General features: G+C 43.0%; 1 protein-coding gene and 1 pseudogene across 3 annotated transcripts in view; both read right to left on the reverse strand.

Moving 5' to 3' along the window:
• Positions 1-12,860, reverse strand: part of LOC131230309 (ABC transporter C family member 14-like) — an 87,394-nt pseudogene extending 74,534 nt beyond the window's left edge.
• LOC131230308 (ABC transporter C family member 14-like) overlaps positions 1-12,894 on the reverse strand; it is a 28,215-nt gene extending 15,321 nt beyond the window's left edge. For 2 of the 3 annotated variants that reach the window (XM_058226165.1, XM_058226167.1), the window contains exons 1-2: positions 12,768-12,894; positions 4,260-6,436 (exon numbers count right to left, since the gene is read on the reverse strand). In XM_058226165.1, coding sequence (XP_058082148.1) covers positions 4,260-6,359 — 2,100 coding nt within the window. In that variant the 5' untranslated portion in view covers positions 6,360-6,436; positions 12,768-12,894. Of the gene's footprint in view, positions 1-4,259; positions 6,437-12,608; positions 12,736-12,767 lie in introns of those variants that run through there. The other variant, XM_058226166.1, reaches the window with a different exon arrangement.
• Between the last annotated feature and the right edge of the window lie 208 nt (positions 12,895-13,102).

Genomic DNA, 13,102 nt, shown 5'->3' on the forward strand with positions numbered 1-13,102 from the left:
TGAGTCTTTAAGTTAATCTGACCCAGCAAGACATCGACGGCGTGGATGTAAGGCACGTACATCACGGTGGGCCCCACAGTCAGGGATCTACCGAAGCCGCTCCCCTACCGAACAGTCTTGATCTGGAATGGGTTTTGTACGGCAAGTGCAAATGGACGGCTAAATGAAAAATATCCAACGGTCCTAATTCACAAACAATGATCCAAGAATCAGCGGCTATAATTTTTCAACAAATTGGATTTTTTACAAACAATGTGTTCCAAATTCAGTAAGGGCCTGTTTGGCCGGGCGGATTGGAAGGGATTGACAGTTAAATCCCGGGATTGGCCGGGCGTGCCAAACAGACTGGGTGATCTGATCCCGGGATATAGCAATCCCATGGATCTTATGACAATTCACTGACAACACCATTGGTTCGAGGGATTGGAAGAGATGGGAAGGTTTAATTCCGGGATTGGCCGGGCGTGCCAAACAGACTTGATGGGATCTTGCACCAATCCACTGAGGCAGATCATTACCTTCAAATCCACGCCATCCACCGTAATACCATTCGATCCCTTCCAATCCACCCGGCCAAACACACCTTAAATTTAACTTGAGATGTAACGTATGACACGTGGGAAATTTACAGGTGCGTGCCTGCGTATCAAGTGTCACACAGCCAGAGCATTACGCCCTAAATTTAACTTGAGATGTAACGTATGACACGTGGGAAATTTACAGGTGCGTGCCTGCGTATCAAGTGCCACACAGCCAGAGCATTAAATAACTCCCCACTGAAAAAGTTTCCGGGGTTTCTGCGTGCTCTCAGCATGAAAAGGCGTGTTCTTGGGCAGTTCACATCTCGTCTATCGATGAAAAGAGCCCGACACGTGCACTTTTCTGAAGGAAGATGGCCACTTACACATTCCACATTCCAACCCGGAATACGCAAGACGGATCAGGGGGTGTTTGGCACTGGTATTGGGAAGGATTAGGTGCGATTCGAAAAACGTAATTATTATCTATAGCTCTGGTTTACCATGCGATAAGCTTAATTCCATGCTATGTTTGTAATACGGTGGTACATTGAATGGATATACTCACCATTATTTAAAACTATTGAGAATAACATATATGCGATGTATCCGAACTGTTTCATCTGTTTTGTAACCTCATTTTATGGCATGGGCTTAAAAATAAGGTAGATCCAAAACTTATGTAGCTCCAAAGAAGTTTTCAATGGTAGCGATTCAATCCCCTCTACTTTCTACGGTGGGGTCCACTTGAGCTTTAGATCTATTTAATTTTTTGGCCCACACTCCTAAATGATCTCAAAATATGGGTGGACAGTGTGGATATATCCCACACATCATGGTGAGACCTATACAACTTGCTAACATTGAGTTGAATCAGCACAGGACCTAATGCAATTCCATCTAATCTAATTCCAAGCTTTTCCATTCTTCCCAAACATGAGTGGAATGGGCACAGGACCAAATTCAATTCCATCTCATCTACTCATCTAATACCATACGCCAAACGCCCCCTCAAGCCACTCACTCGAGTGGGCTCCACATGCGCTATCATTCGGACGTGTGCGGAAGCCTTTGGCAGAACTAACTGCAACACCGTGCTAGGTGCCGCCCACCGTGATATTTGTGAGAAATCCATGTACATACCCTTCGCCGGATCATGTTAGACCGTGGGCCACAAAAAAAAATGAGGCAGATACAAAGATCAATTGCGTCGCACGACAAGGAAAAGGTGAGGATCGGACGTGCACAGTTGAAACATCCGTACCGCCAAAGAAGTTTCGGATCTGCTAATAATTTGGTGTTTTTCCATCATCTAAGTAGTAATATAGGTAGATTTCCTAGGCAAGGCCCACCGTGATGTTTTTAAAAAATCAACACCGTCCATCCATTTTTCCATACTCATTTTAGGACATAAGACCAAGTATCAAGTGGATCCAAAACTCAAGTCCGTATGAGAGGTAAAACCGGCTAAAAAGTTTAATACCGTTGAAATCTTCCTGTGATCTAACTCGATGTTTATAACCCATCCAAACCGTTTATAAAGTCATTCCCACTGGGATGAAGTGAAAACAACAGAAAACTTTAATCTGATACGAATTCCCACTGTTTCCTCTCGTGCAGAGGACATTAGTTTTGGATCCACCTTAACTTTTTGTCACATGACCTAAAATGAGCTCTCAAAACGGATGGACGGTATTGATTCCTCACAGACATCACGGCGGCCCCACCTAGCATCCCAGTGCAGGACCTTCAATGGAAATACGCGTCTCGCAGTGAAGTCACCAACGGTACGGATGGCTTATAAACACCACAGAGTTTCAACGGTAGCCATTTCCCTACCCAACTTTTACTACCGTGCCGACCATTCGATTTATCTACCTTATTTTTCGGCCCACGCCCTAACATGATCCGGCAAAATGGATGGACGTGGTGGATTTCTCGCAAACATCACAGTCGGCCCCACCTAACTTCCCCACAGGCTTTCGGAGCACTGTACACTTCACGGAAGAAAACGGAGAGTCAATTCCAAAGTCATGGTAAAGTGTGGCTTCGATTTTACACACGTGGCGCACGTCGGCCTTGCTAATTCAATGAGTAAAAGATCTGGAAGACCCCTCGAGATGCTTTCGTGACAAAATGACTCTTCGGTTTGTCCTTTTCCCGGAATACAATGGGTTAGTTCTTTTTAAAGAAGGCAAAACCATGCACGTAAGAGGTAATGCGCCACCATCCTCACCCACTGACATACGTGGAAAAGAGTGGTGACCGGAACCGTCGTTCAGGTGGGCCATGATGTGGATAGGCCACATCCCAAACAACAAGTAAATGAACTCTCACAGTCATCCGATAAGCAACGTGGAAAGGAACGGTTAGAGAAGAGGTACACATATCGAACACAGAAAAACTGGATGGGTCAGAACCGTCCGATCATTAAACTTTTACCCAGGAGCTCATTCAAGCACTGGTCCTCCAGATCACCACAAATTACCATGTGGACAGCGAGGGAAATAAATAAAAAGAGGGAATTTATAACGCCTCTTCCCTTTCAAAATACAGGTAGAACAAGCAGCAGCCACCGAGGGCCGGAACAGAAGGATAAACGAATAACAAACATTCCAGAACATTTTGGAGCTGAAGATTTTGACCTCTTCGCTTATTGATTATTAGATACTCTGGCGTAGCAGGAACGTCTGTACACGTGCGCATGGAAAATTTATAGTGGTGGACCGGTGGGTTACAAACACGTTGGGGGCTACAAAAGTTCTAGATAAGTTGATATTTATGTGGTCCCTTCGTAAATAAGCACCGACACGTGGCAGTTTGGCACGACCAGAATTTACGTCGACTTCCTGCGCGCTCGTTTCCGGTAATATCTCCGAGGGGCGCAAGTTCTAGAGGACCCACCCTGATTTACGTGTTTTATCCACGCGCTTTGACAACTCAGTTTATGCCATAAGCACATAAGCGAGGTAGATTCAAAGCTTAAGTAGACCACAGCACGGAATAGGTACTTCCAGTTTTTAATGGTGGTTATTTAATCTCAACGTGTGCAATTACCACTAATTTCCAAGTGCCTGTGTATGATCACCGCGCTCTACCAGAGTTTTAAAGTTTTGTTTTCATTTCGTTTTAACCGCCAATTTTGATGCAATCGGTCCTAATTGAAAGAGAAGGGGAGGGGCGATGCTAAGCACACGTGCGAATGTGGCACACGCTTGCAAGATTCAGGCCGTTCAGGTGTGCCACGGCACAATCATTTTGTGGGCGACAAGTACGTTAATATAGACCGTCGGTCATTTTTTAACCTACGGGTGGACCACCCAGTCAATAGACGTGGGTTAGGGATGTTCGCAGCTGTCCCACCGGATGAATGGCCTGGATCTTCCCAAAAACTCTAGCATTTGGATCCTTGACAGGCAATGCATGCATCCACGTGATCATCAGGCCCCACAATCAATGGTGGGGGGCTATGATAAAGAGATTGGATTGCTCTGAAAAGTTAAGAAGAACCAAGATCCATGATCGGGCCCACGGAAATCAACGAATCTGGATCACTGACTCACCACCAGTACCAACCGCAATCCAGAGGATACCATGCACATCCTCTCCTGATGATCACGAAGTCAAAGGTCACACCAAAACGGACGGGCCACAAACAGCCATTTCGGTGCCTGGGCCCCACACCCCACAAGAACACATCCCAACCGTCAAAAACAAAATCAGATGGTCAAACAAACATACCTTGCCAGAGATCCGGTGCATCTCCCCCAGGATCGCCGCCAGGAAAGAAGACTTCCCCGATCCAACGGTCCCGACAATGGCAGCAAGCGACCCGCTCTTGATCTCCACATTCAAATCCTTAAGGCCCACCTCCCCACCATCATCCTCCCATCCAAACACTCCACCTTTAACCTCCACAGCCACCTCACACCCTCCATCCTCCCTCTCCACAGCTCCTTCTTCCAGCTCCTTGCTAATCATGTACCCATCCAGCCGCTGGAGCGAGATCATCGCCTGCGAGATCGAGATCAACGCCTGCGGGAAGTTCCGGATCGGCTCCTGCAAGATCTTGAAAAAGGACGTCGTCGTGAACACCTTTCCAGCATCCAGCTCCACGCCCAGCAAAATGCAGGTCCCGAACGTAAGAGCCGATATCACGACGGGTGTGCTCCACATCACGATGATGTTGCCAGAGATTGAGAACATGAATTTCCACAGCCATCCGTACTCCGATTCCCGGAAATTCTCTACCCTCTTCTTGAAATGCTCTTCCCATGCCTGGAACTTAATCACCCTCATGTAATTCAGCATCTCGTTCGTCGCCTTCATCCGTTTGTCCCGCATCGTCATGATATTGAACTGGTAGCGATTATTCCGGCGGGTCCCGAATAGGACGAAGATCAGGACGGCAACGATCCCAAGAAGGGCTGATGTCATTGCTGGTCCCAGATAGAAGTATAGAAGGCCCAGCGCTACGCCTACCTGGAGCGGCATGAGCCAAATGTAATGTAGCTGAAGCATCATGTCCGATAGCTGTTGGGTGTCGACGGCCATGTAATTCACGATCTGACCCACCCCATGGGCCTGGCGAGCCGAGCATGTTAGGCGGAGGCCTTTCTTGTATAAGGAAGTGATAAGAGTCGATCGGATTAGCATTCCAAGCTTCTGCGATTGGAAATTGTATTGGTGGGAGCAGAGGACTTCAACTGATTTCGCGACGAGGAGGATTAGGACGAGGTAGTAGCCTTCGTAGGGGGATTTGCTCTTGCCGGAGGTCAGATCGACGAACCGCTGGATCAGGATCGGGCCGACATACATGACGCAGAGGCGGATGAGGGCGAGGCAGGCAGTGAATGTGAGATTAGGCCAGAAGCAGCGGAGCAAGGTGGTGCGTACAGGGTGGTTGGTTTTATTGGAGGGGTGCGGCCAGTTCAATTCGAATAGCTGGGACATGTACTCGGCTCGATGTTCGGGTGCGAGCGATGGGATTTCATCCATCTTGAGAGGAGATTTGTAGCCCTTGCTAATGAGGGGAGTCATCCAATACCAGACCGCTCTCGAGAATGCATTTGCAGAAGCATACGCAGTCACATTCGATTTGTTCAAGAGAGGTTCTTTCAGTTTGGATTCCGATTCATCTAAATTGGATTCCGTTACTGTAATGCCAGTCGATCCGAGAATGGCAAAGATGAGGAAAATGATGGAAATTGGAAGTGTGATTAAGGAAAATATATCATCGATTTTCAAATCATGGTCTTGATTCCCACTCATGTGAAGAACGCTGATACGGATAATGGCGGAAATGGCGAATAGAACAGAGATCAGGAAGCTCGCCACCCAGTAGATTCGAACGGTCATTGGATGAGTCATGGCTTGGAATCTCTTCTCGTGAGCGACGATCACCAAAACCGTGATTTGGGTAATGGCTTGGATTAGCCGAAACAGAGCTTCGGTTAGCTTCCATGATAATTGGGTACTTCTAGCGAAGGAGAGAATGCAGAGGACGGTGTAAGAGATTGCTAAAAGGGCTGTTAGAACTAAAGAGAGCTTGAAAGAGAGATTGGTTTTGACATGCTTTCTGTTGTTTCTGATAACAGGTTTGATTTCCGAATTTGAATGCGCACGAGAGCGGAATCTAGAACTCAGCTTATGGATTGCAAAGCCAACGAGAACGAGCAAGAAGACGATATCAACGGCGGAGAACAGAGTTCGTTGTGGACACGGCGAGAGGAATATGAATCTCAACCATTGAAGCAGGAGGGTGAGATTGAAACTATCTGATGACTCAATAGAAGAGCTTGAACATGTAAGAGAAGAGATCCAAGGCGAAGAAGAAGACATTTTCACGTAGAAAATCCAATCAAATGAAAATTCCTCTTCTATATTGCTTGATTCTTATCCTCCATTCACTTCCCTCTCTGAAATCCAAGACACAGGGAAAAAAAAATAAAATCAGAAGAGAAAACATCAAAATAAAATAAAAGAACTGTAGCCTTACTTTCTACATTAATTAAAACATAGAGAGAATTGAATTTAAATACTGTCCATTGAGTTCAGTATAGATATCACAGGATAACATACACACCCTTTAATATGGACGGTCAAGATCATTTTACACAAAATAGGTCCAATTAATAATTTGATCAATCTATTTCTTGGGGACCATCATAGATTGCTTATGATTCTGAAGAGTCTATTTTGTTAGGCAATCCTAACCATCCCATAATGGCTTAGAAAAAGGACGGCTAGAAAAATAAGGACGAATCAGGGATGCGTTGGTTCAACTGATCGGTGTGATTTTTACGTGGTAGCCCATAAAATGTATTCTAGACATAATGGTCAGGTCGGATTGATTGATTGGATTGTCCAAGTGGCCAGATGCAACGAAGGAGCACTATAACTTGTTATGCTCTGAGAACACAGGAGCATTTCTCTAAGAAGAATATGAAAAAAAAAAAACCCCCAGTTGGAAAGTAGAAAAGTTCAATAAGATGTTCTCCTAATTAAATAAAAAAAAGCAAAACAAAAATTAAAAAAAGAAATGATAAACTGCAATCTTGTGTTCAACATTTATTGAAACTTAGAAAGAACTGAACTTAAGAAAAAGTACTATTAGAATTATAACCAAGAAAAGGAAGTAAACTGAAAATAAAATTATTAAAAAGGGAATTTTTGGAAAGAATAAAAAACTACCTGCTTAATAGAGAGCTCGCATTCCAACACATTTTCTAGAAAGGTTATCAATTAGCTACCCCATTTCTCAACGGAAGTTTGGGTGGACTTGCAAACAAAGAGTGGTAGGGTAGGGTGGGCCCACCCGGATGGTTATGTACCCCCAACAAGTAAGAGAGCGCCCCATGTTAGGCCCAAAGCCTGAAATTAACCCTAAATATGATTCAAGTGAACCACATAATTGAAAACAATGTAAAAAGGTAGCCATTACCCAACAAATGGTTTCCCTTAATGTGGCCAACCCGAGTCACCGCTGGGTCTGATGTTTGGACTTTGGGCTTAAATTTTGGTATCACATCTAATAGTTGGAGTGGATTTCATATAATCATCACAACAGGCCCCGGAGAAATAAAGGTGGATGTCTCTTCCAACTGGTTTTTTGTTTGGTCTAGCTCATATAATTCACAGGTTAGCTTGATCTTTTGTTCTTAAGTCTACAAATCTAATAGTCGGAGAGGCTCTAACAAAAAATGTCAAGGTAGACCCATAAATCATCAAGGGTTCGGCTCCTAAATTTCCATTAAATCTCCATTCTTTGAGAGCGGCTGTGGGAACAATTGGGAGAGGGATGCCACCCTAATATTTTAGGGGGCCCAGTGTGATGTGCATGCGAAATCCACTATGACCATTCAATGTGTAATCCTATAGAGGCCTGGGCCAAAAAATAATAATATTGATCTATGATTCAGATGAGCCACACTTATGAAAAATAGTTAAGAGAAAGATTTCCACAATTGACTTTCACAAGCCCACTGCAATGATTATATGAAATCCGCTCCAACCATTAGATGGGATGCCAAATTTGGACTTGGGGCCCAACATCAGGCCCATCCATCATTCAGTGGACCGAACGATGTGAAATGGGAGCTTATTTTTGGGGCCCCTAGCTTAAACTGGTATAACACGCCTGGTTGTTGGGGGTGGATTTCACAGAAACAGTGCAGTGGGGCCAACTAGAGCCGCATTGGGTACCCAACTTTAGTTAAATAATCCAAAGTAACATACCCAACAACCACTAAAATGGCATGGGAATGTAAATTCTATAACAAGCAGGTAGTTTTTTGCAAAATTCAAAAAATAAAAACTAAGGAAAAACCAATAGAACTTCCAATCAGATCTTGTAATTAAAGAAGAAAACCAAAAAAAATATATGTAGAAATGGACAATTGAACTGTCATCCACTAAATGTGTTACAATACAAAAAGATTAGAACTTGAAAGAATACTTGATGATTCTTTTATTCTTCCAGCATAATCAAATCAGGAAAATGAAGAAAGTTTATAAATAAATAAATAAATAAATAAACCATACAAACAAACACAACCCAGATGGGAAGAACCAACAGAAATTATATCACGATCTGTTTCCATCACATTCTCATATTTAATTTAAGGATGTGTGTGGTTGCACCAGATTCTCCAGCCATGGCAGAGCACTTTTAATTTGTACTGCTCCTATTTGCATTGGACACTAACACAGTTCAATCCATTGATATAAACCGTTTATTAGCTCCATCACACATTTTATGGCCTCTCATGCAAACATCAAACTGATCTGAAAAATATCAACCATTGATCAATGGCCTTTAATATGGATGGTAAAGACCATTCACACAAATCATGGATTACATGGATTCTAAAGAATCACTTTTGTTGGACAATCATAACCATCTTATCCATCACTTCGAAAATGGATGGCTGCAGAAATAAGGCCAAACTGATCAATGAGACTGGATCATCTGATCAGTGATATTTTTGCACAGAAGCCGGTGAAATGTGTTTTGGGCTTAATAGACGGTTCAGATAGACCGATTGGACTGTCCAAACTTAACTTAGATAGTGCTCTGAGAGCATCTCTTAAAAAATGAATGAGATTTGATCATGAAACAAGACCCATGCCAGAAAGAGCTAATTTTTAACTTTCTCAGGGGCTTGCCTTTTTAAAGGCTGCCCGTAAAAAGCTATAGTACAAGCGATCCCTTCTATCAAAGGATAAAAATGGTCACGTGCAACCTTCTCTTTACCGCCAACGTCTCATAAATACGTACGACATCGGAGCCGTTCAAGTGGCGAACCTTGGATGGGCCAAACCTGTACACTATGAGCCGTACAATCGGCTGCGATTGTTTTAAAATAATCTATACCGTCCAATGAGTGCATCGGCCTGATTTTCGTACCTATAGATGCCCTACTGTGCTCACATATTTTGAACGGCTAGGATGTGCAACACGCGTGACACGCTAGCGGCAGCACGGGTCCCACGTCCAGCACCAAATGTGCACGGGAAAGAAAAGGCTGCATGTGATCTTGACGGATATAGAAAATGACAGCTATAGTAGAGAAGCTATGCAGCTATGGTTTGGTTAATCGAGGCCACTAAAGAAAAGGGAATGATTACGACGACAATATCTCACCCTCTGGGACCCACATGGAATGATGGATGGACGATCCTCGCAATTGATTCATTAAAACAAAAAAAAATCATTTCGATTGGCAGAATCATATCATATCAATCAAAAAACTCGCTATCATTCAAACGGCAGCAGATTGGCTGGTGTACCACACATCAGTTATATAGCTGCTGTAGACGCTCATCGAGCTCCTAGATGTACGAACGGTTCAAAGGAGATCAAAATTACATAGTTATGTATTATCATATCCACGCATACAGCATTATCAAAAAAAAAAAGAATCATTACCTGGACCACATCACAAATAGCAGTAACAATAATGATTTTCGCAGATAAACAGCTCGTAGGGTCCATCCTAACGTTTATTTTCCATCCAATGTAATCTGTTCATTAGGTCACAAAGACCTGAATGAAGAGAAAAACAAATTGATCCAAAACTTCCGTGCCAAGGGTTTCAATGGTTGACGTCCAATCCCTCACTGCTTTTTGCAGTATAGTCCACTTATAGTTAGATTCGTCATTTTTTCGTCTCAAGCCTTAAGACGAGCTTGCCAAATGGATGGACGGTTTGGATATAACACATACCTCCTAATGACACCCACGTAACTTGACGACGTCAATACACCAGCTATATAGCCGGTGTGTACTACACCGGCAAGTCGGCTTATCATATTCAAGCATCTCACATCTGGACGCCAGCGGTGCGGTGCATGTTTATCATAAGGACGCGGATTAGGTGGTGGGTGATGTGTTGGGCTCCGTGGGACCCTTCCTGATGCATGTGTTTCATATCCACGCCGTCCATACGTTTTGCTATATCATTTTAATGTACGTAAAAAATAATAATAATAAAATAAAATAAAATTGAAGCGGATCAGAAGCTCAAGTGGACCACACCACAGGAAACGGTGGGGACAGTGACACCAGCCGTTGAAACCTTCCTCGGCCCACCGTAAGGTTTATTTGCCATCCAACCCGTTGGATGAAGGGAAAACTTCAAATACAGTGGGCGTTCAATCGCCACTGTTAGAGTAGTGTGGTCCGCTTGAGCTGGATCCGCCTCATTTTTAGGTTCATGCCTATCCTTAGCAGAAAAAAAAAAAGTACGGCGGAGATGTAAGACAAATACATCTAGGTGGGCCTCACATCACATCACACCACGCGTTTTGCAAAACCACCTTACCTGCGTCCTACTTTCGCAGTCTTGAGAGTGGCAAAACTAAAAAATAATAATATAATAAATACTTCAATATAGAAAAAAATAATAATAATTAAATCCCGTTCTAGTCCTTTATAGACGAGAGATTTCGTCAAAGAAAATAATAAGAAAAATAGAAAAAAATAAAAAGAAAAGAAAATAAATAATCTATAGCTGAATGAATATTTGCCTCTGTCGCAACTTACAATCTAGCGCGTGACGCGGCCCGGTAAGGCCCACATACTAATTCGTCCGCTGATCAGAACCGTACATGTTGTGAAACTTCCGCTACAGATTCCACCGTAAGAAAATTACGCTGAACGGAATATTATTGAAAACGAAGAGAAGATTTTCAGTGGTTCGTATTCAACTCCAAAAATAAAAGGTTGGGATCATCGGTGAAGTGTTATTAAGGTGAGAATAGCCTATTTATCATATTAACTAGAAATACGGACGGTTGACATAATCGGCTCATCTCAGCATGTGGGCCCATGGAGGGTTGACGTAATCGGCCCATCGCAGCGTGTGGGCTCCAGTGGATGGCGACACACCGGATCCTGAGTCGCGATGGATCCAAAACGAACTTCGTCTCGGTACAAGACGATTATGATAAGCTTAATAAATAAAAATAAGTAGGAAAATACCCTAACCTACACGTGTGTAGAGCCTGTCCATGCAACACGTGCCAGAATAGAAAACACGCGTGCCAGATCGGAGCTTTATATCTGGTGTGAGACGACCTGATTTTTTACCACGAGACCTTATCAGTGTGTCCTACCTGATGGAAAAAGCTGGTATTTCACACACGTGCTTCACTGACACGTGTGATGCTCGTGAGAGGCCCAGTAGCCTGGGCGGGATAAAAAGTAAGTGATAGTTGACTAGCCATTTCCTCCTAGTTTAGTTCCCATGCTAGCTCAGAGTTGTACGGTTTATTGTCTAAAAGTACAAAACAAAAGGGTGTATCTATCAAAATAGTGGGTGTAGAAATGATTTCTGATGTAAAGATTTAATAACTTATTTACGAAAAGAAAATTAATAAAATAAAATAAAATATCGCAGATTTAAAAAAAGGAAAATGAAATAGAAATTCAGTTCAAATTAACAGAAAATATTTTCTAATATTTACAATTTAAAATCGAAAGCAGATGAATATTATAAGTGTTGAGGAAATGATATTTACACCCCCTCTTTTTTATAGCAACAGCCAATGCAAATATTTACCGACAGAAAAAAGGTTGTAAGAGCTTAAAACCGCTTTTGTAATCGATAAATCGAGAGAGAAAAAAAAAACGCAGCTCGAAAACAGCCACGAGCAGAAAAATCCTGAAAACGAGAAACTGGATGTGAAAACCGCTTTCGTATTAATCAAAGAAAAAGATGGAAGGAAAGTAAATGAGTTCGTTTCGCCTCTGTCGCGATTCAGAATCAAGCGTCTGTTGTCTCCCACTGAGGTCCACACGCAGAGATTTCCAACGATCGGATCCGTCCATGTTGCGGACTCTGCGCAGCTGAATCGATGATTTCTCACGGCGGAAAGACTATTTCGAACGCTCGCATTCAACTCTAAAACTCAGGATCATCATCAAAGAGTTAACAAATAGAATCTGGACGGTTCAAATCGCCGGACCATCTGAGGACTGGGCCCCATTGGGTGGCAACGTACCCGGGATCTCAGTCGCGAAAGACGGAGAAGGAACTCTAAACCTTAGAAGGGAAGAAGAAGCGGAGATCGGAACTCAAAATTCACTGATTCATTCCATTGAAGAAAACGAGAAGAGACCTGAGAGATTGGAAAAATGCAAGTCTCCAAACGCTACTTCTTTTTTCATATTATGAATAGAAATGGTACTTTTCTGTATGAAAAATCAAAGGAGATGGATACAAATATAAGATTTCTTCTATTTACCTGTCGGAAGCTATCTTGGAGAGGAAGAGACGTGGAGGAAGGGTAGCCGCCTAAGAAGACGAAGAAAAATAGCCGAGAGGGAGCGGACAGAGGTCGACTTAAATACCCGAGTTTGTTTTCCGTCTGGCGCGATTAAGCGTCCAGCGTCGGTCGCCAACTAATGGGATCCACATGCTGAATGGAACTATGATCAGAACCGTCCATGTTTTTTCCTCTGCTATATGGCCTATTTTAAGAAACATATATTTGATGGATGATTCTGAACATCAATATCTGTAGATGTATTTAGAACAATGAAAAGAGAATGTTAATGGCTGGAAATCAAGTCTAGAAAA

This window comes from Magnolia sinica, chromosome 17 (genome assembly GCF_029962835.1).
Source record: "Magnolia sinica isolate HGM2019 chromosome 17, MsV1, whole genome shotgun sequence".
Lineage (NCBI taxonomy): Eukaryota > Viridiplantae > Streptophyta > Magnoliopsida > Magnoliales > Magnoliaceae > Magnolia > Magnolia sinica.